The sequence below is a fragment of the Chelon labrosus genome (assembly GCF_963514085.1).
Source record: "Chelon labrosus genome assembly, chromosome: 11".
NCBI classification, from domain to species: Eukaryota; Metazoa; Chordata; class Actinopteri; order Mugiliformes; family Mugilidae; genus Chelon; species Chelon labrosus.
Genome location: NC_140344.1, coordinates 9,543,109 through 9,567,152, shown reverse-complemented (window position 1 = coordinate 9,567,152; position 24,044 = coordinate 9,543,109). Strand labels below are relative to the sequence as shown.

Sequence of the window (24,044 nt, the reverse complement as noted above, 5' to 3'; positions counted from 1 at the left end):
GATCTCCAGAAGCAGTGGCTAAGATCTGTGTTTGAACACGGGATGTGAACTTGGACTGACCTGTCCCTGTTGACCGATTTCACACCTACGTGCATCCATCCATGGAATTCATAGCATCTCTGGGCTGCACTCCCTGATCCTCCCCTTCTCCACCCCCCTTTTTTCCGACGACAGAATAAGTGAAAGGAACAAAGCGCAGGGGTAACATTTTTTGGTGAGACTGTGGACTGGTGATGAAAGGAGAACAGACATGGAGGAAAACAGACGCTTAAGGGAGAAGTGATGGGCTCACACACTGGCTCTTTATACCGTCTCTGAGCAAACAGACGTTTCCTTGTCGAGCTCGTGTGTTGGCTTGCGCTGCTGATTGAGCAAGTTATTTCTGTCACTGGCTGGCTGCATGTAATCTCTGAGGTACTGACTGCCAGGCCGTATTGAGACATTAGTTTGATTGCAAATGACTGCACTCAGAGTAAGAATAAAACCATCCCAATGGGAATAAATAAATTAAAAGTTGGTCAATAGCTTGATCTTGGCAATGGCCTGTGAGGAAACTCTGGCTATAAGAAGAGCCATGAACATGCAACCCACACACGCAACACCTTTCACTCACCAACCCCACCACTCTTAATCAACGTACAGGGGTGCTGGTCTTTCCCGTGAGGATGGTTCGAGCCTTGCCCTTGTTCATGTTGAAGTTCTTGAGGTAGGCCTCGTAAATCTGCCTGGCCAGCGTCTTTTGGTCGGCCAGCTGGGGGTCTTCCACCTCCCTGTCCCCCGTCACCATCTCCGCCTTTAGCTTGAGCTTCTCTGATTGGGGCATCCTACCAAACCGGATGGCTGTGGAGAGTAGAGAGTCAGATTAAAATTACTTATGGAAAAGGCCCGAATGAAGGTGTAAGTGGTAGGTGACACAGATGAAATTTACAGTATGAAAGATATTACAGAAAATGCAATATGAACGATCCGCTATATAAAACATGGAGAGTCCACCCCCGTTTTGGCACCGTGCTTCACATCAGAAAAAAAAAAATACTTTGATGGATCTAAAAGTATTAAATCTACCCAAACTCAAAAAGCCTGTAAAGCGTTAGTTTTCTGACATTCGATGCCAAAGCCTAATTTCTCCAAATCTATAGATATGAGAACAGCCTTCTACTGTTTCAAAGGAAAAAAATGTCATTAAAAGAAACACAAGGACACAATGATTTATTTAAATGTTTGTGTCGGTGTCCATTTGTATCATTACTGTGTTACCTAGGGGAAACACTGAGTATGAATGAATTAGCTTAGAGTTGGACCAAAGTGAATGTCTTTAGTTTCCAAGTCAGACAAGTGAAATCCTTGTTTTATAAAAAAGTGATTTAGTCCCTCTGCTAGCACAGATAGAATGTGTTCTAGACACTTACAATAAATCTACAGCAAAGAAAGCAGTCCTAAACACAGACCACTTTACCATACAAGGTCATTTCAAAGGCAATGTCTGCACCAATTTTAGAGAAGTGAGAAGCGTCACTCGAAGAGAAAATACATCTAAAATAGGAGAGGAATCTGAGTACAAAAAGTATAAATGAAGAAAAAAAAAAAAAAAAAAGAACAGAATTCAAAAGGGAAATGGACAAAATAAATCACAGCGAAAAGAAATTATGAATGAACACGTTACTACACATCACAAAGTAGGCATCAGTTGACCGCGCCTCAACAACATACGGGAGTTGTTTTTCTACGAAAGGATGCTGGCATCTCTCAGACGGCCTGATCCCATTTGACTAATAAGATTAGAGGTGAACTGTTCTTAACCCCTTCTCACCAGTTTTAATGGGCACAAGCCGGTGCACATGCACACACACAAATACGCACACATACCTCACAGAGAACACAACATCCAGCAGCATCAATGGCCTGCCTTAAAGAGGCCATAAAAGCATAAAAGATGATCAGTTTTCCCAGTTTTCCAATGAGCCACCCCCTCATGAAACAAATCCAAGAACACTGAGCAGGACTGAGCGGAGATGCGTACCAGACAGCATGAGAGCCCATTAGATTACTGCTCGCAAAGTGGATGGATCATCTCAGGCTGGTAAAGCTCCACAACAGGTGCCTGGGCAGGAGCCAAGTCTAATTAAGATATGAGGAAGTGACTGATGTTAAGCTGAGCATAAGTCTAATACCTAAGAGCTGGTGCAAGGGGATAAGTGTGTGACTCAAGTGTGGGGAAAGGAGCTAAAAGTGGGCGGGAGGCGTCTGTCGAATCATCTGTTTTAGTGGCGGATCACTACATGAGACCTGAGATATTATCTAGATGGTGTATGTCAGTCACTTGGGGTAGTAAAGAACTTTGTAGCTGCAGCAACAGCAAGAGGTGTAACTTGCTAGTGTAGCATGCAACAGAAGATAAGTAAAGCATCATATCACAGTTCAATCAAAGAACACTTTGTGGGATTCAAAAGAAAACAACTCTCTATTGTGCACCTCAGAATAAAGGCATTAAGCGTCCCAAAGAATTACAGAAACCGTAACCATAACCCTAATACTGTTGTTGGCAAGTTCAACATTTACAATATACATTTTTACCATCTACAAAACAGAGATTTTTACCTTGCTGATGATGCTCTGAATGTACGAATTCCTGAATGTTTTACCATTTTAGTCAGGAACATCCGGCCTGGTTAGGTTTAACTGTGAAATCAATTAGTGGTCGATACGAACAGTGGGACAAACCCCCTAAATTAGCAGCACTGTGGTTCTGTGGTATCTTAGACCTCAAAAGATCAAGTTGCACTGGTCTCAGATGTCCTTCCTCCCTCTTATAGTTACATTTAGGTCCATGAAACTCAATACAAGTGTACCGTAAGAGGAAGGGCGGCTGACAGAAATACTACAACTCCTCGACTTTAAGGCACTATCATCATCAACATCCAGGCTATGTCTAAAGGAAGCTTTGGGAAGGCTATCAAATCAATAATTCAATGCGACAAAATAAATAAGCTCGGCCCTGCCTCTGGGTCCACAAGTTCACCGTCACCAGTATGGGGTATCTGCAGAGAGAAGTGTGCAGAGTCTATAGGCAAACCCACCGATCGCATTGACCTTTTTGATCTCTCCAGCAGAACATGCACTGCCGGAGCCGCAAGCACACACACACGCACACAGACAGCCACACTAACACACATTATCCCTAAAATCAGATTTAGAGGATTTTTCAGTAGGCACATCGACTTTGGCCCAGAGTCCATGTTTACACAGTGTAAACCACATTCCCCACAACATCATACTTGACTGATATTTCTGTATTTCAAAGAAAGATAAGCAACACTGATGCACATGCAGGTGAGAGATCACCTACTGAGATTGTCAAAGTCAAGGGCTCTTGTTATTAGAATCTAAGCATGGGTGAGATTAAATGAACAGCCATAAAATACTAGGGCCACAAAACATAAAATAAAAATTCAGGTTATAATAACAGTATTATAATGAGGTTTTAACAAAACAACAAAAAACAGCTGTACCGTTATGAGAATGAAGTCACAGATTTCCATTAAAAGATGGAAAGACGTAATTTATTCTCAATGGTAAACATATTTTGTCACAAAATTAAAGATTATCTTTTCATTTCAAACTTTCTTTTAAAATCTGGACTTCCATTATAGCATTCTACATTTGAAAACTGACAAATGGTTTCTGTAAAACACAGGATTTATTTCCACGTTAAAATGAACAAAACTATAGGGAAGATGAAGCCACTGAATGCAGTGCTGTTCATGCACTTAAAAATGTGCATCCTTGATTTTCAGAGCCACATTTGCAGCAAGCCTGCCACTTCGTAGGTGTTTATGAGTAATTTAATATTACAGTCTTTTCCTTCTGGTTCACATATTTGTAAGGTAGCCACATGAGCTGCATATCTAACATGTCTATTTCTGAATACAGAAGTGGTCAAAATTGTTGAAATTGTTAGATTTCGGACAGGACATACGGCCATAGAGTAGCCTGAATTAGTCACCTGCCTGAACATGCAACTTAACACCCAATCATAGCGTTTATTTTTGCTAATTATGTGCGTACGTGACGTTCAATCTTTGTTGGCAACAGCGCAACTGTGGCACGAAGTAGTGTGTGTTTACAAGTAACAAGAACCACCGACGTGTGCACGCGCCGCCGAGCCTGAAGCGGGGCCCAGACCCACCATCCTCTGCACTCTGTGGGACTCACCGTTGTGGGACATGCCCACTGACAGGCACTTCTGGAAACGGCAGTATTGGCACTTGTTGCGGTTCTTTTTTTGGATTTTGCAGCGGCGCTCACACTTGTCATACTCCAGCTTGAGACGGATGGTCCGCCGAAAAAAACCCTGGAGGGATAAAGAGGAGGGGAGAAGAGAAATGTAAACACTGCTAATTGGATTATTTCATTACCATTAATGTTTTCATTTTCATTTATATGAATGAAAAACGATAAAAATGACAGATTACGTGATCAAAAAGTTCTGTATGAAAATAAAACTACTGACCCACTCTTTATTAGGAAAGAAGCATTGAAAACAGCTGTTTGTTCAAGCATGAATGCTGAGCAACAATATCAGACACATAGTTTCATCATTGGTTTCTCCTTGCTTACACAACCTTGACAAAAAAAAACAAAAAAACATTTAACTTTGAAAAGGACAGATGGACTCGATGACATATCTGCGGTTGTCTGCAGGGTAGAGACTGTCCTGGGGAATTGCTTAATAATGCATTTAGCCATACTTAATGGCAAAGTTCAGTTTTTTTCCTCTGTCTCCCAGTGCCAAAATACATACAGACACCCACGCACAGTCTGAAAGACAAATAGCCATACTATACAAAGCTACCCAGCATTACACCAACATGCTTCAACCATGTGGACACATGTTAAGTAACTCCAGCAGACGTTCTCCCAAAAACCTCTTAGCCCGCACATAAACTGCCATAAAACAAGGGCGACAGAGCAACGTTTTAGTTTAGCGCAAATGAGCTTCATACTTATGTTGCCTCTGAACAGTGTCATAAAGTTTCAGCGTACTGATACCAGAGAGGTCACATTCCTCCTATTACTGCTCTGAGAGCAAATGAGAGAGGAAAACTTGCAAAGGAAGAGTCATTTTTATAGAAGAGCAACTACCTGCTTTAAAGGCAAGAATGTATCCCATCAGGGGACTGTCACACTGTCCAACAGTAGGGGCTGAGTGTGCAACTTTGTGCTAATATTAGAACTGTTTCCGTCATTTTACACGTGATGTTTGTGTTGTGTCTATGCTGTTATCAGTGGCTTCAAGTGCTGCCGACACTGACGGAAAAAAAAGGAGGTGTCGTGCGTTTCTGTGATTCAGTCAAAATTGAGAAAAAATAAAAATATAGATGTGATCCTTAATTTTTTTTCAACCCCCGATCTGATTTAAGCATATTTTTCTTCCATAATTTCCACTCACTGTGCACACAAATATTATACTGCAGACATCAAACTGCATTCTCTTTCCAAACGCCAGGTAAATGACACACGGTCAACAACATTTTCCAGCTTAAGGAGTTGTCAGCAACAACATGAGTGCTCCATTAAAACAAATGCTCCCAGTACACAACGGTTTATGAAATACATAGAACACAAATGTATTGTTCTCCAAATTTCGGGGAAAAAAAATAAACGGAATTTCTTTGCTTTGATTGAGAAATGCGGAATTTCTCAGCTAATGTTGCAAATAAGGGATTACCATTGCCCTTCAGTATTTATCTTGACATGACTCCCCTCTAAACGTGGATGCTTCACTCAACAAATATGCCTTGACTTTTGTGATAAGCCGTCGCTTTACCGTTTTACAGCCCCACAGCTTCACCCTGCACTTGTAGATCACACACCTCTGTCCCGTGGACCGATCAATCCTTGGACTAATGTACTCTAGATACTTCTGCATTGATGCATGAAGGAACACAGACAGTCGCACGCCTCAGTAAGCAGCTACTCTGGCTGAATTTACAGTACGTATCACTTTCAGATATACACACTCCTTGTCTTAGCTGGTGAATTTAAGTTGAAGTTAATGTTTTCACAGTTGAAGAGGTGTACAAATGTCTCTAGCTTCAGAAGCGTAATTTCCTTCCTTCCTTCTTTCTCCCACCAGTAACTGAATATGAAATAATACAGAAACACACGTAACGTCAGAAACACATGCACGGCCACCTCATGTTGTGCTATCTTTGTCCTTTGATACCTCTTAAAAACAGCCTTGGGTTGTTCTTCAACGCGACTGGTAAACAATTAACTGAAAGATTATTGAGCGACCACGTGTGAAGGCTGAGGCAGAGATTTCTGATGCTTTTAGGAGTTATCATTAGTCACAAGACACACCGCCTCTGGATTCGGCCGGGCACGTCCTACTTTCCCCAATTCCAAATGTGATTTATTGTTTTGAAACTGGTTAATGTTTAGTCAGCGGGCTGTTTCCTGGCTTGTCAAGTGTGATTAACTAAGGGTGAGAAAAGGAGACTGACTGATATCAATAGCTCTACTGCTTACAACTTCTACCACAAAGCCAGAACCACTGGTCGGACTGTATAGTTTATATGTGTAATGTTCATATGTTCACCTTGCAGCCCTCGCAGGCGTGGACTCCATAGTGGTAGCCTGAGGCTCGGTCAGCACACACGCGACACTCCAAACTGAGTGATGAGGAAGAAGATGAGAACTCCTCCTGGCTCGCTGCCAACCCGTAGACAACCGACGACGGACTGGACGCTGGCGTCAGGGCATCTACAAAAGACAAGCATGTTGGCGTTTAAATGTGTCATTGCATCTGATGCTACTAAATGGATAACCAATTAAAGCATTATGGTGGAGAAGGGTTCTTATTGTCAAGTACCAGCATAATATGAATTGAGACAAATCATATTATTTGTTGTTGTTTTCTAATTTGACATGTATCTGAGACAGAACAAAAGACAAGAGCAACATCCAACACTGTGCTAGGTAGTAGCTCAACAGCCCAATATGCATACAGGGACTTGTAGTCATCTCTATTCTTTACACATTTTTTTTATTAATTAATCAGTTACCTTTGGAGTGCACCACTCTGATGCCTTTGAGAACACGCAACCAAATTTTCTTGTAACGAGTTAAATCCAAATATGCCCCTGCAATAATTCTCCTTTCATGTGAATCTCGGCAAATATGCCTTTGCCATATTTGTATTTTGTATCTAAACGTGGGGTGGAAATTTAAAAAAACTTGGGTTGGGACATGCAAGTTGATCTCATCACCACAACAGCTGCTGTCAACAACAGGAAACACACTGAGTCATCATCTTCTTCTGAATTCTGAACTGAAAATAAAAATGTGGAGCTACGTTTGCTTTAATGAATGCACCTCTACCATTTCATCTCCCTCTGGCAAAGACCGTGGAATTCAAGTACAGTTTGACCTCTTTCCCCCAACAAAGACACTCTGTTCCATCAGAGGAGCTATTTATTCAGGGATGTTAGCATGCCTTCTGCGATGTGTTGCCCGTCACAAGCATAACAGTGTTATGTAGTAGTATTACTGATCTTCGTCATGGATGACAGGTCACAGGTTTTTCCGAGGGCCGCCAACAGTGGCACCGAGTCAAGCCTCATGAGTTTAGGCGAGAGACGCCAGAACGGGATAAGAAGCAGTTGGCAGTGGGCTGTGTTCCTGCCTGGTGCAAGTGCACATGTTTTAACCGAGTGTGGACAAGAAAAGCATGTTACCTCTGCTCCCGTCTCTCACTGTCTGTGCACTCCTCAACACCAATAAATACTAAACACCTTCTCACTGACTTTTCCATGACATCATCAAATCTTTCTGCGTTGCCTTCTCCGCAGTCATTCTATTTTCTCCTTTCCTTCTATCTCCTACACCCACACCCCTATTCTACCATTAAATGTTTATGTTTCTGGACTGCTCGCAGCCTCTTCACTTCTTGCATAATTTTGTGGAGGCATAAATTTCCCAGACATCCATGTCTATTCAGAAGGAAACACAGCAGCAAAGTGGATGTTTCCTGAGAGGTTGTGCATGGTGGCTGAGGAATGTGTGAATTCCTCACTGGATATGGTGCGAGGAGGGCTGGAGGTGGAAAGAGAGTTAAAACTATGGAGTACAGAATGTAGCATGCAAAATAGGTGCACTGAAATGTGTGTCAGACAACCTGGTTAAAGAAAAGGCGAGTCAAAGGATTGTAGCATACCTTAGTTGCAGGTTAAGTCAAGAGGTTAAAAGAGCCAAGGTGAAATGTCTCATCTGAACATTCAGTTGGAGCAAATTAGAGATTAAGAGCCTAAACTGCTTTGAAAACAACAGTAATGACAAGGAGATTTAAACTGTGACATAAAAGTAAAGGAGCAAACTCCATATTTGCATCTTACTAGTTCATTCATGACCTATAGAGCAATTAGATTTTTTTTCTTTACCCAGGACAGTAGAACCTTCTGAACCATTGCTGGAGGACTGGTATTCGGGAACATCAAAGGAGCTGAGGGCATCATCGTCGATGGAGTGGGAGATGTCCTGGAGCTCCTCCATGCCGCCCATGAAATCATCATCAGCGCACAGGGGGCTGTCCAGCACCGAGTCCTCCAGGGGAGAAGGGGGATGGTAGTGGCTCTCCATGTCGACCATTGTGGTGGAGAAGCGGGCTTGCGGCACTCTCACTCATCAGACTGGAGAACAGCAGCAGGGGGAGGGTGAATAAAAATAAAGAGGTCAAAGAGGTGATATTGAAACACAGAAAGACAAGATTATTTCTAAGGCCACCTCTGTCTTCATTTCTAGAGACTAAAAGAATAAATCCATGCTCACACGAACCTATGCTTGGACGTAGAATAGAGGCACTAAATGCCGACGTTTGCCAACATGCTCAAAATGACAATGCTAACATGCTGATGTCAAGAAGATATTTAAAATGATCAGAATCTGGCATGTCCAGCTGTTTGAAATGATGATGGTGCTCAATGCAAAAGTTATGGAGAGATGAATGTTTGTACAAAATGTCTTGGTCCAATCAACCCAACAGTTGTTAAGGCATGTAACTCACAACCACAAATGTCCACTCAACTGTGGCTCTAGTGGATAATTAAAAACATCTATGCAGTCCTTAGGATATATCATTCATTAAGCATGAATGCTGTTTTTTGCCAATGTATATACAACATGCTGCCGCATTACAGTAGATAAGTTTTACTGAGTAACACTCAGTTGTGTTTCAGAACAGCATGAGTTAATATATTTAGGCCTAATGAGTGGGGCTGATGCAATGTGTGTCCATTCAAGCCAACGCGTGGTGCACGTGGGTCAGCAGGCTTCAAAGGAATGAAGGACATGGAGTTCCTTATGACACAACACACCTCCACACCTCTTAGCTATTAGTAACCGTATCCACACAGCCCTCACGGTGTTGCAGAAAGAAGAAGACATAGGACGGAGAGACCGAGTGAGGCGCAGGCATGTGGGGGAACGAATGTAGGTCACTGGGCTGGCTGAGGCTGTGCTGCGATAGGAAGGCTGGGCCTGGGGGTGGCTGGAACAGACATGACAGGCTGGCATGTACAGTAGATGGATGAGGTTGTTCTGAAATGCACAGTGGAAACTGGGAGGAGCTATGAGATACGCATGAAACTGTATTAAGTAATGGGCTTGTCTCCTTGATTTAAAAAACTTCATACATCTGCATGTAAACTGGGTCAATCGTCAGCAAAACCTCTTCCATCAGACCCTGCTAAGAACATCAAACAAGAGGAGGTGGTGGCAGATGGAAGAGGGTGGATATATGACTATAAGATAGCAGCTGCTGATTATTCTGTGCCATTCCACACCTTAGCACTTGAGTGCCTTTAATTTAACCTTAACTTGCCCTGTACTATGAGTGTACTGTAAGCTATTTAGGAGAGGCTGCATGCTCAAAAAGTGTCTGCACCCAGTGTCCCCTGTCAGACTATTTAAAAGATCAAATGACAGAAATGGATGGTACGCCAATGAAACGGCTAACAAGTATGGACAGTTTGCACATATTGTAGTTCAGTGCAGGAGCTAATAAAGTAAGTGAAAATTAATCCATGTGCTATGTCACTGTTAGCAGTATTAAAAATGATAGCATTTTAACCCATCAAGTAGTAGGAAAGAATGGAAGAGTCCAGGTGGGCTGGTAGGTAGGTGACAAGCAGGCAGCATGGCCACAACACATCAGTTACATAACCGAAAAATATGTAATAACAACAGTCTGACAACAAGACCTGGCTCAAAGTCCAGCCACGTGGCACGTTTTGGATGGATGAGATATGGCTGAGCGGTGCGTCATCTTTTAAAACTACAAAACAAATTGCTGAATGTGGAGTAAAATACAGAGCAAGTTAGGTGGGTGTAGATACTACTGAACTGAAAACCAATGTACACCAATGTTTCGCAAGATTTGGTTAGGAATCTTGGAAATACTCGTCTTTACTTGCAAGGGAAATGTAGATTCTAATATCTTTGGTTTGGTAACATAAGGAAATCATGAACATGAACATGTTAAGTTGGGGACTGTCATGGATATCAGCAAATGAGGGCTTTTGTGAAAAAGATGAAATTGCTATGTGTATATTCTGGTTAAGTCCAGAAGAACTAAACTGTATCTAATAGCAAAGACCTTGTAGAGTCCCACCTGTTAAAACACTACATTATCCAGGCATGTCAGCAGGCAGCTCTATCGAGCTACTTGCCACACAATACACTTGTAATTCTGAATGGAGGCAGTTAGCTCTGCTAGCACAAAGTAAACCTCTTTAGCATTCAGCCTCCAGCTCCTGACCCTCAGGTCTTCCTTCAGAGGACATCCTGTCTCATACACTTGCTTCACTCGGCACTGTCTCATAAGAAGCCTGTTGGCTACAGCTTGACTAAAACCTTCTCGGAGTCCAGATAGGGATCAATTCAAAGTGGACCAGATGACAAGCTTTTGTATCAACACACACACAGAACACACATGACTTTTTATTTAAATAGCACACAAAAAACAAATCATGTGCACTGAACTCATGACCTCGCAGCCAGCAGCTACGAGGTGATGGACCAAGCTCACCTCATGTTGCCACCAACATACAACATGAGAATGTAAACACACAGAGCAGATTAGCTGCAGACTGCAGAGTTGGAGTGGACTGAGATAGAGAGCGACAGAGAAAGACATGGGGGGTGGAGAGGAATGTCAGTTAAGCTATATTACAGGGTCTTTATCGCCGATGTGTGAGACAGAGGAGGCTAGTGAGGCAAGAGAAAAGAAAACAGCGGTTCCTACGGTAACAGCAAGCCTTTGTCTCATAGGTCAAGACCTCTCTTGTGCTCACTGACTGGAAGATGAGTAAGGTTATGTGTGTTTGTGTGCATGCTAGGGTTGGAGTTAGACCCCAAAGGGGTGAAGGGGGGGGGGGGGGGGGGGGGGCTACTATGAAAAAAAAGACCGCCAACCACCAAAGTCGCCATGACAATGTCATGACAATGCGACACGCAAATTCTTGGAAATCAGAATTGGAGGAGAGCAGCAGGCATGAGAAGACGGCTACAACCCATAAATAAACCCATCACGGTTTGCTACAAAAATAGGTTAAATGTGTATTAGTAATCTCTACCAGTGATCAGACGGCTGCATATGGGAGTGGAGCATAAATAATCCATACAGTCCAATGGGCTTATGCTTAGCATGGTCACCCAGCCCCCCACACTCATCCTATGCAGTAGAAACCCACATTAGACAGATGAGGCCACAAAACAGCTAGCAAAGCTCTGGCTGAAGCAGATAAACATGCTGTGAACGTGACCCAGGCATCAAGACAGCTTCCTACTCTCACCACAGGAGAAGGCATAGAACAGCACGAAGTCGGTTTACATAGCCACCTGAGATCTGAGAAAAAAAATAACTACAAATCGTCTGCACTGTTGAGCTTAGAGTGTCAGTAGTGTAGTGCACGTACTGTATACCAACACACACACACACACACACACACACACACACACACGTGGCTACAGCTGATGACTGTCATGCAGGCTCTGTGACCAAGTATTGTTTCCAAGGCATCCAATAAAGCTTGAACCTTTTCAAATCCAACAAGAACAAGGACAACCAACACCAAAGAGTGTGATGACAACAAAACAAAGATAAAGTTGGAAGCTGGCTGAGACATTAGAGGTGTGTATGGGCTAGTCCTGCCAAGGCGTAGAGGAAAAAAAGCATTACTGACAACACTGGATGACTTCCAAGAACAGGAGAACGTACCTTGGCAATGAAAACAGATAAGGTAATTAACATCGTCACATACTGTTTGTCAGTTGTGCATTGATTACAGATTGTACTGCTATCAATCTGTACATTGTTCCATTCCAAGCACTGTCAATAAGAATAGTTCAGAAAATAAGAAAACCCAATAACAATTTAGGCAAACAAGACACCACCACCCTACCTTCCTGATCCAAAAACTGCAAGTCTTCCTTGCAACTTTGGCCCCTGACAATATGACATGGAGCTTTTCTAGGAGTTTGCATGATCATTCTGTGTGTGTATGTGTGTCCAGGTTAATATTTAATCCGTCCATCTTGTGGTCTGAGCGCTGACAGACCTGTACGAGGAAAGGCTCAAGGGGGCATAACGGTGGTCATAGAGAAGGAATATGGGCTGATGGGGCTGTCCCGCCAGCCTGTCCATTTGATGAGTTCTCTCTATGAGCTCAGTTTGGACCGTGCCTGCAGTGTAAACACTCGAGTGAACCCTTATCACTCAGGGCTGATATGCCGGCTGGCTCCTTCTTATCGTTATGGAGACTGACCAAAGTACGGGCTCTGGAAGCGATTGACATTGGACTTTAGCTACAGTCTGTGGCAGATGAGCCATATGATAGCTAACAAATCATCCTTTTATTAGGTCACTTACCTTCTGATTTCAGGGTCAGTGAAAGCTAAATGTAGCCACAGCACAAAGCAAATTTTGACTGCTATTTTTAGACTTGTAGTACCCCACAGGTACTTAAACTGAAAAAAATAAATAAAATCCTTCTATTTTATTTTTATTAATTAATTATTTCAGATGCGTGCCATTATGGTTCTAAGTTTTAGATGCATGACTCTCACTTTCCATAGATTTTTTTATAAAACAGAAAAATCCATTAACAGACTCATAAATCTTGTTGTGTAATCCATCACCAAGTGCATTAACTCTGTATTTAGAGGAGAGATTGCAGCAGAACGGGGTAGATATCACCATGACACCTCCCCAGTTGATTACTTACAGTTCTGTGATTTGTAATAGACAAAGTGCGGTAAAATAAAACCCAAGTATGTATTTTGAATGTTTTCTTTCCACTAAGGTCTAAGATAAGACCTGTTATGGAAGCAAAAGACTAAAAAATCTCAAAACTGATCAGTGCATGGAAAAACTATGATTCTGCCTGGAGTGTCTATACTTACTTTTAGAGTATATTATTGATGTGTGTTCATTTACATGCATTTTTCCAAGCACTTCTAATCTCAATTAAGTGTGTTTAAAAGCTGAGTATCAAAAATATATATACATGAGCTGTAATAAATTGGCTCACTGGTTCAAACTTTGTGGTACGATGCTTGATGATTGTGTTCGCTGCTACATAACAGAGCCATTAACATGTTTCTTATTCTTTTCTAAATGGACATGACTTAATGATTTGTTGCCGGTAGTGTAATTCAAGATGAGCTGTAGCTTTGGCGCGTCATCACATTCGGCATCCACTGCTGCACCGGGTTGAGAAATAAACCCGTAAGATACATTAACCCCAGTGGACTCTGCATTCACAGCGTGTTTCGTGTCAGAATAATAATTAAATGTCAACCTGCGCTCACAAGACAAGAGCCCGTATAACTTGACTAGACTGTAAAGGGGCAGAAGGCGCAATGTGACAGTGTATCATGTTACCTCAAAGGTCTATGGTGACCTGACCCTGTGCACTGGCTGTTTATAGCACACCATTATGTGATGGAAAGTGTGCCTGCATGCGTGTGTGTGTGAGAGCATGTGTGTGTCTTATGGAGTTAAAAACAAGTACATGAAAACAATTGATTTGGTTTATAGTAATAATAAATAAGATTTCCTTATGTGTAATAACATGTTAAACAATATAATGCAATTGGATCACATGCTGTAGTATTACGTATTGAGAAATCTCAATTTGAAAGCAATAATTTACAACAAGCTGATTTCACAGTGCATCTTTGTCTGGCTCAGAGAGATATAACCAGGCAGGGGATTTGAGCAACAGGTCATGATTTATTTGCAGTTTTTATAAAACACTATCATCAAATGTTTCTGTTTTAGATGGAGAAACGACACAGCTGCAGTATTGCCAAAGCTTACCCAGGTACTCCAGTGTGTTAAATGTATTAACACTTGAACCAACAGCTGCTTCGACCCCCGCTGGTCCCCAGCTGCTAAAGTTGCCAATGGCTAACAACCCTATCCTTAAGCAACCCCTCAGTTCTGTGCCAAAGGCTGGCTTCTGGCTGCAACTTTGTACTTATTTCCAAATCAGTCACAAGGATCAAGCAGGCCACCATTACAAAATGTCCCTGCAGTATATTTTAGAGTGGAGAAACTGCTTCAATATTTTCCAGCTGCATTTATCACTTGACAGATGTAGGGCCGGAGTAACAAGCAAGTCCAACAAGAAACCTAAGCAGAAACGAGGGCAATTGAAACTAGGGTTTCAGCTTGCTGTTTTTTTTGATATACCGTGAACTAGGTGACCTAGGTGACCGAACCTTAACAGACAAGACAGCAACTTTCCACTGTTTCCACTGTGGTCTAAAGACTAGCTAATATTAGGCAAATTAGTCTGGTAATGCATGAAAGTGTAATGGTTTATACCTCGTTTTTGTATGCAGTTATACAACAACCTACTTTCAAGTATTGTGTGGTGAAAATGCCAAAAACAATAGGCACTGATTAACTGTTTTGCAAATGTGACAAAACTATTCTGTCTCAACCATATAGTGCCTTGTTAATCCACATGCATTACAGAGGTAGCTTAACTTTTTTATGATCTATGCTACAACCATCATCATAAAAGAATGACTGAACTATCAAAATCTTTAAGCCCTTCATCACACTATCTTTGAATGAGCAGAAACTCAACCATACAAACCTCAATTATAACCTTCTTTCCAGTGACACATTCTTTGTGTGAAATAATTTCATAAGCCCATCAGTCTGCTATATGCAACTACCTACTCGACGAGCAGAATTTCTCAGTTCTTCAAAAAACATCGATAGTGAAATTTAATTACACACGTAAAAGTGGCAAGAAAAGCAATAACATTTAAATAAGAAACATAAATAATGAGTAATCAATACTAGCACTAATAGGGTTGTCAAAGTCAGACCGCAGCATTTAGCAAGCGCAAAACTGATTATTTATTATCTTAACTGGATAGTCCTACAACCAATCAGAGCCATTATGTTGTAAACAAAATCAATGGCGCTTATATGATGTGTATGACTATGCCACTGTTACCTTTCTGTCCATTACCACATAAACCCATCAAAACAATTTGACTGGCCTAGCAGATCTTGTTAGTCACTTATCAGATTTCAGTTTATCACACCACCCTTTCTATTCAGTAAAAAGCACACATTATTCTTTTCTAATCTTTTAATTTTTCTGATAAACTAAAACATTGGTTCAGAATGTTCTCCTACTTCTTAAAATGAATAAACTAGCTAAAAAAATCCTGCTGGGTCATCTTGAAAATGCCTTTTTACAAGGCTGAAAGCTGTTCAAATCAGCTCAACCTTGAATGTATACAGCGATAAAAATGCCACTTATACATTAATGATGCAGTAATTTTAGCCACAAAACATCATGTATTTTCTTGCTATCTTACTGATCAATAGAATGTAGTGAACTTGTTAATCTGAGTGTGCGTGTGAACATGAGACAGAAGGGTTCCGACTCACACAAGATTAATGCCTTTAGACGTCTACCTGTAAGGTACCTTAAAGGGAACAACAGAATGGGGTAGTGCAGGAAATCCCAGAACTGAGATGAGAACAACATGAAGCTGAGAGCATTTCTCACTTCTCAGACAGCTGTGTGTATCTTATTTCATTTTCCAGCATAACACTGGAGGCTGAGTTCCCCCTTTCTGGCTGCCAAACCAGCCTACATGTTTGTGGGGAGGCATTAAGCAGCACACAGGCCTGGTGACAGAACAACGCTCGTTTGCTACTGTAGTGGGATCACTGAGTATAACAAAAGACCAAAATGTTCTTTTGGCTTCCAACATATCGACGGTTGAGCTGTAATTAACAAATCCATACACGGCTGTTTGCAATCCAAGGACAAATTTGTTAATCACTTCGTACTACATAAAATACACTTTATGTGTAAGCTACACCGCTAACACACCGTGGTATGGTTATGCTGTTTCTCATGCCCCAAAAAGTATGAAAGACTTTGTTTAACCGACTCTGGCAGATTAAGAAGCGCTCATCCATAACAACTTTTGCACTGCCTTAGCCACGTTAAGAAGAACTGTCAATTTCCACACAAGTGCCAAAGACTTCCTTTGCACCAAAGCAAGCTAAAGACCTGAGTGAATACAATACAGGCCTAGTCAAAGTAAAGTGAGGTTAAATCTCATGCTGCTGTCTGATATGCAGATACTTAGAATGGGAGAGTAGATAAAACAACAAGAGATAGATCATTGATGAGGATTTCTGCACGCCATGGGTCATGTGGACAAGGATCAGAACCCACCACCTCAACTTCAAGTACACAGGAAAGAGTAAATCTTCCAACAACATGCCTGTCTTCGATTAATGGACAGTGAAGAGATGTTACGCTCACATAAGCAGACCAGAAACACAGAAAGACACTTGTTTCAGGAACAAGGTCCTGCCCAGTCCCCTCTCCGTTCAAAATACAGATACAGCTTACGCACTGCATCCATCCCCGATCATTAGCACAGACAATCTCCTGTCTAGAGCTGCTTACTCTAAGTCTGGCCGGAGGCCCCCCAATCCTATTCAACCCAGAGGGACTTTACCATAAGGAAGGCTCAGGGGGAATAGACCGGGCTCAGATGAAGGTCAAACCTGGCTGACAGGGGACACAAGTCGCAAAACAAACAGACCATACAAATGACCACAAACAGCCAGAGAGAATTATGGTAAGGGCGCACTTAGACTGGAAATAGCACTGTGTGAAAACCTTGCATTGATGTGGGTGTGTTACTACAGGTACCAGCAAGGAGGGGAAATCTGATCCAGGAAGTCAAGTTTAAATAACAGAGTTTGATGTCTTATCACCAAAACACTCATTAGCCGTCTACAATAGGAGGAGCTGTTTTGCAACTTTAGAAACAGTGGAAAACGTTTAATCATTTATCCTGGTAAATGTGAGGTAAACAGAGGAAATGCATTTTGATTACAGAAAAAAAATCTTTAGCCAAAGCCCTCTAAAGACCCTTGTTGTGCCAATTCAGTGGCCTTAATAAAAGCATTTGGAGAGTGCTACTGCAGGTCAAAATCCACTCCGCGTTGGCAGCGGAGTCGCTCTGTGTGTGGCCATTTTGTCCAAAATTGTTTTATTTCAAGCATGCTCAGCCATCCGTCCATAACGCAGCACACTTTCCTCTAGAAGCTCATTTCTTTGGAGTTACTCTTGCAGGTAACCGTGGGATCCAAGAAAAGTCTCAAACTCCATTTCTACTGTCTGTAATGCAGGTCAGTGGAGCTGCGTTCTTGCTGCCAAACATACTTACAATACATTACTTCACACAGCAATGAGGATTGGGAGAGAGAACCTGAAAGTCCTGTTTGGGGGGCCGAGTTAAGAAAACTCTGCCTCTCACTCTTGTCTACATCTCTCCAGGCTCTGCATGCAAACAGGCAATAGTTGATGACAGGTCTCAGGTTCCTGGGGACAAAACTGTCAAGAGTGCAGCAGCTCAGCCGGATAGAAACAAACAATAGAACTACTAGAACTACAACTATGGCAGGACAAGTTCCCCAAAGCTAATATGAAGAAGCACAAATGTTTGCCTGGGCAGGGGCAGGGGCAGGGGTGGGACAGGTTGCTCCAAGAGATGTTTTTCATGCACTGTCTGTGAGAGATTGGGCCAACACTTACACCATTTGAATATAATACTGAGGATGAATTACTAACAGCAGCACCAGATCTACAAAGTTTGCATGTAAGAGTTCTTCAAGTGGGAAAAAATCCCAGAACATATGGAAAGATAGAGGAAGAGTGTGCAAATCTAGCCCCACCCGTGTGGTATTCACTCATATGTTAAAACAAATGTTATTTACATTTGCTATCCGATAGGGTTTGGTTTGCAGATTTTCATATTATCTTTAAGAACTTTTTTTTTTGCCAGCGAAATAAAACAAATACTGAACATGATAATTATGTTTACTCTGTCAACAAAAAACAAGACAATGTCACTGTGATGCATTACGTAAGAATAAATATTCTTTTTTAAATCACGCTCACAAATGATAAGGTGTGTACAAATGGTCTTGAGTGAAGACCTTTGATCCCGGGGTAAATGTCACGCCAGTGTGGAGACTGGCTTTAAAAGTTTTAGTGCAAACAGAGGGGGACTCAGGTAAAAGCCTGGTACACAGAGGACGATGCATTTAGACGTGGACTGACACAACGGAACATCTGTCAGCAGATCTCACTTTTAGGGAACGTGTCAGCGAAGGACGAGAAATCCAGCTACAAACTTTGAGTGGCAACTTGAAAAAACTTGAAGGATGAGAGTCACTATAAAGTCATAATTTGGAGTTTGAACAAGAATGAACAGTTAAAAAAATGTGTTTTACGTTGGATGAAGGAATTTCAGTCTAAAACAACTAGCAAAGGACAGTTAAGAGTCAACTATTTAAATGGCAGTACCTAGGGTCAACTTTACTTTTGTTTAGCCTCGGGGACTGGGACAGGTACTGCCGGATTTAAGTCAAATGTCACTTTAACAGAAAAATAAGCGCTGCAAGGTGGTCCGTTTTCTTATCTGATGCAAAACCAACAGATGATCTACAGAATGCAAGGCTTCAATGGATAAATCATTTGGAAGGCAACGTCAGTGACACGCCAACAGAAGTGTGTCTGGCTACAATTTGCCCGGTAGCTCTAAAGGTTTTATATGTTCAGACACAAGAGATACAAGCCTCACGGTCACTTTAGGGGCTACGACACAGCACCTACTGCTGCACACATCCCTCTTTCCATCAGTTTAAGGCATCACTGGAAAAAAAAAAATCAGTCATAAGCAATAACAAAAATTAGTTCAAGGCAACGTTTCCAGCCTGTCACGGAGTCCGTGGTGTCTGACATATTGCCCCAACAGAGTCCCTAGTTCAATTCCAGCCGGGGCTCATCCATTTCTCTGAGGCCTCACTTCCAGTCACATTTGTGGGACGTAATAGAGCTGATCGATTCCCAGATTAACTATTAATCTGTGTTTTTTTAGCAAGAATCCCAAACAACATCACTAAGAATAATACACTTTGGAAACAATGCACAACCAAGAGGTCGTGTCAAGGTGTTATGCATCTAGCCACTGGAGCACCTTGTCTCCTGTGCTGCAAACCTGACATAGGTAGTACAGAGTGCATTTTGACGTTTGCTACGTTTAACTGATCCCACTGCTCTGTTCTTTGAATTATTGTCACTGTCACCAGTCATCATCAAACGTGCTGGCCACAGGTCTTCATAATAAACAGCACTAATTAGCGATCCGCAGCTTCTTCACAGGCGCTATTAGGAGCAATAGAGCGCACAGACAAGCCAATAAATAGCCTTTGTGTTGTGAGCATGGCTCACTAATGAATAGCTTACATCACTGGGAGATGTTACCCACTGATGGGGGCTCTGGGTGCGCAGGCGTGCAAACTAAACAGCACCATACAATAACAATGCTTCTATAACCCTGGAACACTTGAGTGAAGTGTCCCAGATGCTTGCAAACGATAAACCTGCACAAGACAAACGGAGACAATGTAAAACTGCAACACATGCGCGGTCTGTAGGCTGCAGCCACCTCTGTGCACCACTCAACATTCCCTCACATATCATCTGAGCTGCTGGATAAAAGGCCAAATTAAAAACGTCTACCTTTCAGCAAGACAGCGCAATCCGGAGCCGCCATATCCTCGGAAGATCTCGCAGGGGTTGAGAAGCGGTCGGTGCAAGAGCGAGAGAGACTGAGAGAGAGAGGGGAAGAGGGAGAAGGTGCAGGAAAAAATTCGACCCCGACACCGACCACGTCCTTGTTTGTTTCCCCACGGCGCTGCCGCTGTCAAAAATCCCCCACCACGTCCATACAAAGCAGAGCCATGGTGCTCACACCCGCAGGAAGTGACCTCATGACTGACAGCTGGCCGGGAGAAAGCGCACACCCCTCTGACACACCTATAGTTTCAGCGAATAGAAAGGCAGCAGCGGATTCTGTTGTGAAGGACGCCCCCTAACCCCGGCGAGAGCGAGGAGGACCGGAAAGTGCGCTTCCTCCAAACGTGCTCTGTGCAAACCTGAAACTTTAGAGAACACAGAGAGACTTGCAATTGCAAGGACTGAGGGTGAGACTGGTGATTATGTGCAGGGGAGCTGAACTGAATGAGCAGAGGCTGCCAGAAATCTGCAAACAGTGTCCTCACATGACACTCACTCACTCTCTGGCTCCCACTGTGCTGCTTTTTAGTTCTAATTATTCAACTTGCTGCAGGAAATACATGAAAGGCAGGAATACCTACAAATACCTAGTGATATTATTTAAATATACAGAGCCAGATCATTAGGTGCACTGGAGAAGAAACGCATGTAAGTGTATGTGTGATGAAGCTCTTCATGTAAATAGACTAACACTAACAAATTAGTGTTAGAAAATTCTTAAATGCAAATAGTCACAGCACAAGTGAAAACAGCAACACAGTGTAAGTTCTCACACCTGCAAAACACAGAAACAAGGTGCAAGAAGCACACACAAAATCCAAATTGTTTCCAGGGGACTCCAAGAAGTAATCAACTGGCTAGGATTTAAGTCTCAAAACAAAACACATGCATACCTAGTAGATATAAAAATGCATGCAACATATGCACTGTCGCCCATAAAGTTGGAATAAAATGTTTTTTTATCCTATTCTCATGAAATGACTATTGTGATTGTGAATGCCATTTATTCTTGATAGATAAAGTGTACATCTTCTCAAAACTTTATTGATAACTTCATTATGGGCGATAATCTACCCGCTCATGCAGGCAACCGATTGATCAATGCAAGGTTTTCAAAACTAATGTAGAATAGATTGAAGCTCTTCCGTCTGCTTTTATGAGGCAATATTTCTCTGTACTGATGTTCACTTTGGGGAAGTAGGCCAAAGAGCTTCTGTGGAGCAACGTGTCTCGCAGCTAGATCACAGAAGGTACCAACGCATGTGTTGCTCACTGATAAGCAGTTAGTCAGGATCAGAACGCATTTCACTGGTACCGTCAAAGGAGTTTGTCTCTAGATATCTCTAATAAATCGGACGCAAACGGACACAAAAGTGAGTACAGTATCTGAGTATTCAGGACATTTACTTGAAAGTCATAAGTTTAGCAGACTCTTATAACAAAAAATACTCTGCTTTAAGAGGAAATACTGATTTCAGAGCAGTGGGATTATGAATAAAACCACAAATCCAAATAAAAGGCAGAGTCAGTGTTTATACATCATTATTGTTGGTGTAGTAATATGTTAGTGGTAATGTAGCTGACTGAGGTGAAGTTCATTTCATCTGCGATCATTTGAGATATGTGGATAGTTTAATCCATAACAATGCATCATATTTGATTGGATGTATTTTATTTAATGTAAAAAATTAGAAGTGACAGTTGTCCATAATAGTGCAAAGAGTGACCGAAGGACTAGGCAACGTGGGATGAATAATATAATAAACTATTGATGGATATCAAGCGGGCTGGACCAGTGAGATAAAAGCATAATATCCTGATTTTTTTCCGTTTGTTTTAGGGCAAAGAAGAAGATGTAAATTAGGAGAATGTTTACATTTGATAAATTATCCTTTAAAAAAAAATGAAATTCCTTAAGAAAAATAAGTGCAATTTGGGAACATTGCTGTCTGCTGTTTAGTCCTGGGTCTCAGTGTTGTGTTCTGCCCACTTCTCTTCCTATAACACTGGACAAATTAGGGCTAACAGTTATTTTCATTGAAAAATTGCAGTCTTCTATGTCATTTTCGCACTTTGCAAATTCATGCTGCGGGCCGCTTTTGGCCACGGGCCGTATGTTTGACCCCTGTGCATTAGATCATATGCTCACGTGCCAGTTCATTAGGTACCTTAGTGAAAATGAATGCATTCTTATATAACAGTCCTGCTCTAAATGTTACCTTCATGAAGGTTATGGCATTCAGCATTTGTTTAAAATAACTGAGAGAGCTGTTGATTCAAGCAAATTTTAATTTTGGAGGCTATGGTTTGTGATTAATCTAGTTTAACAATTCAGTTCAGTTAAATACAAACTGTTTCAAGACACTTTACAAAACCCGGTCAGAAACCACCTGGAGCAAGTCTGAAGGCGACGGGGGCAAGGAAAAACTCCCTTTTAACAGGAAGACACCTTGAGCAGAACCCAGCTCATAAGGATGGACCCATCTGCCTAAAGCCAGTTGGGAAGAGACAGAAAAAGAGAGAGAAGAGAGAGGATAGGAGGAACGAGATAAACACACATCTGTCATAGATACATACAGCTGACTAAAGCGTACATGTAGAATCTGATGATGATACAAATACAAGATATAGCTGATGATGTTATGTGACAGTTTGATAATGAGTATAAATAAAGCTGTTAGTGACATTGGTTGTCTTATTTATTCTATCAAAGATAAGTTAGCTGCTATAATGACTGAATATAAGAGGTATCATAGGCAGGTGGAGAATGATGCATTCGGGTAGGACTGGGTAACTCCAGGCCATGAAGACAGCAGGTCGATGAGGCCAGGGCCACAGATGAGTAGTATGGAGTCAGAAACAGAACACAACACCACAAACAACTACATCCTCCAAAGTGATTGTGCAGTTGAATTTCCACCTTTCTGAAGCTGTTTCAAGATAAGCCCACCACTATAACAGTCATCAACAGTCCTGAGGGGGGATTTGGTGCAAGACCGTTATGTTAAAATGCAGTTCTTTTCACTAGTCTACCTAATGAATCGACAAATTAGTGTTTATTCCCTAGTCAGTTCTTCTACACTAACAGTTTTACCAAACTTTAAATAAGTGTCTTTCCAGAGGGATAGACTAGGAGTTTAGTGAGTGTGTAATCTGGAGGGAATTTGTTTATGCGTTGTGTGGAAAGCCACTTGCCACAGACCTGCCGTCTTAGAAGAGCAACCAGTAACTGTTCACGAACTATGTCTTCCATTCATGATCTCAAACGCTCCAATTTTAATAGAGACTTTTGCTTTATTTTTCCACCAACAGCCCTATAGAGTAGTTAAAAATTCATCAAAGTCCATTCTCTGTGTACTGGAAGTTTTAAGTTCAAGTCACATATAGTATGTCTGTGTTTTAGATCATGACTGGCCACCAAACAAATTGTGAGACAACAAAGTCATGTTTTTAAGTAAGCTGCTTTAAATTCATTAATCACAGATAGTTTGCTTCTTTAGAAGTTAAATGAAAATGAAAAAGTCTGATCTAATTTTCACTGATCACACGTTTCGATCAGATCTGAGCAAAATGACCAAATCCTCACATTTCCAGATGCCTTGGCAATTTATGGGATGTTAACCAGTTCATTCGTTTGCATAAGAAAAAATTGTTCTGTTCAGGGGAATCACGTAGCAGCTGGAGAAAACATTGTGTTCCAGCCTGACACCAGCCCAAGTTATGAGGATTTCCAGTCAAACTGTTGCAATAAACTGCCCATTAATGAAGCAGCTCCGTATTGCAGCTCAGGCCAAATGCTGAGTGTGCGACTCTATTTGTCAGTTGCATTTCTCTGCTCTC

General features: G+C 41.8%; 1 protein-coding gene across 1 annotated transcript in view; it reads right to left on the bottom strand.

Moving 5' to 3' along the window:
• The window catches only part of pparab (peroxisome proliferator-activated receptor alpha b), a 28,637-nt gene extending 7,448 nt beyond the window's left edge, over positions 1–21,189 (bottom strand). The window contains exons 1-5 of the mRNA XM_084555085.1: positions 20,148–21,189; positions 8,442–8,690; positions 6,602–6,765; positions 4,213–4,351; positions 641–840 (exon numbers count right to left, since the gene is read on the bottom strand). Of these exons, the coding sequence (XP_084411211.1) occupies positions 641–840; positions 4,213–4,351; positions 6,602–6,765; positions 8,442–8,649 (711 nt within the window). The 5' untranslated portion in view covers positions 8,650–8,690; positions 20,148–21,189. The remainder of the gene's footprint in view (positions 1–640; positions 841–4,212; positions 4,352–6,601; positions 6,766–8,441; positions 8,691–20,147) is intronic.
• Positions 21,190–24,044: the final 2,855 nt, after the last annotated feature.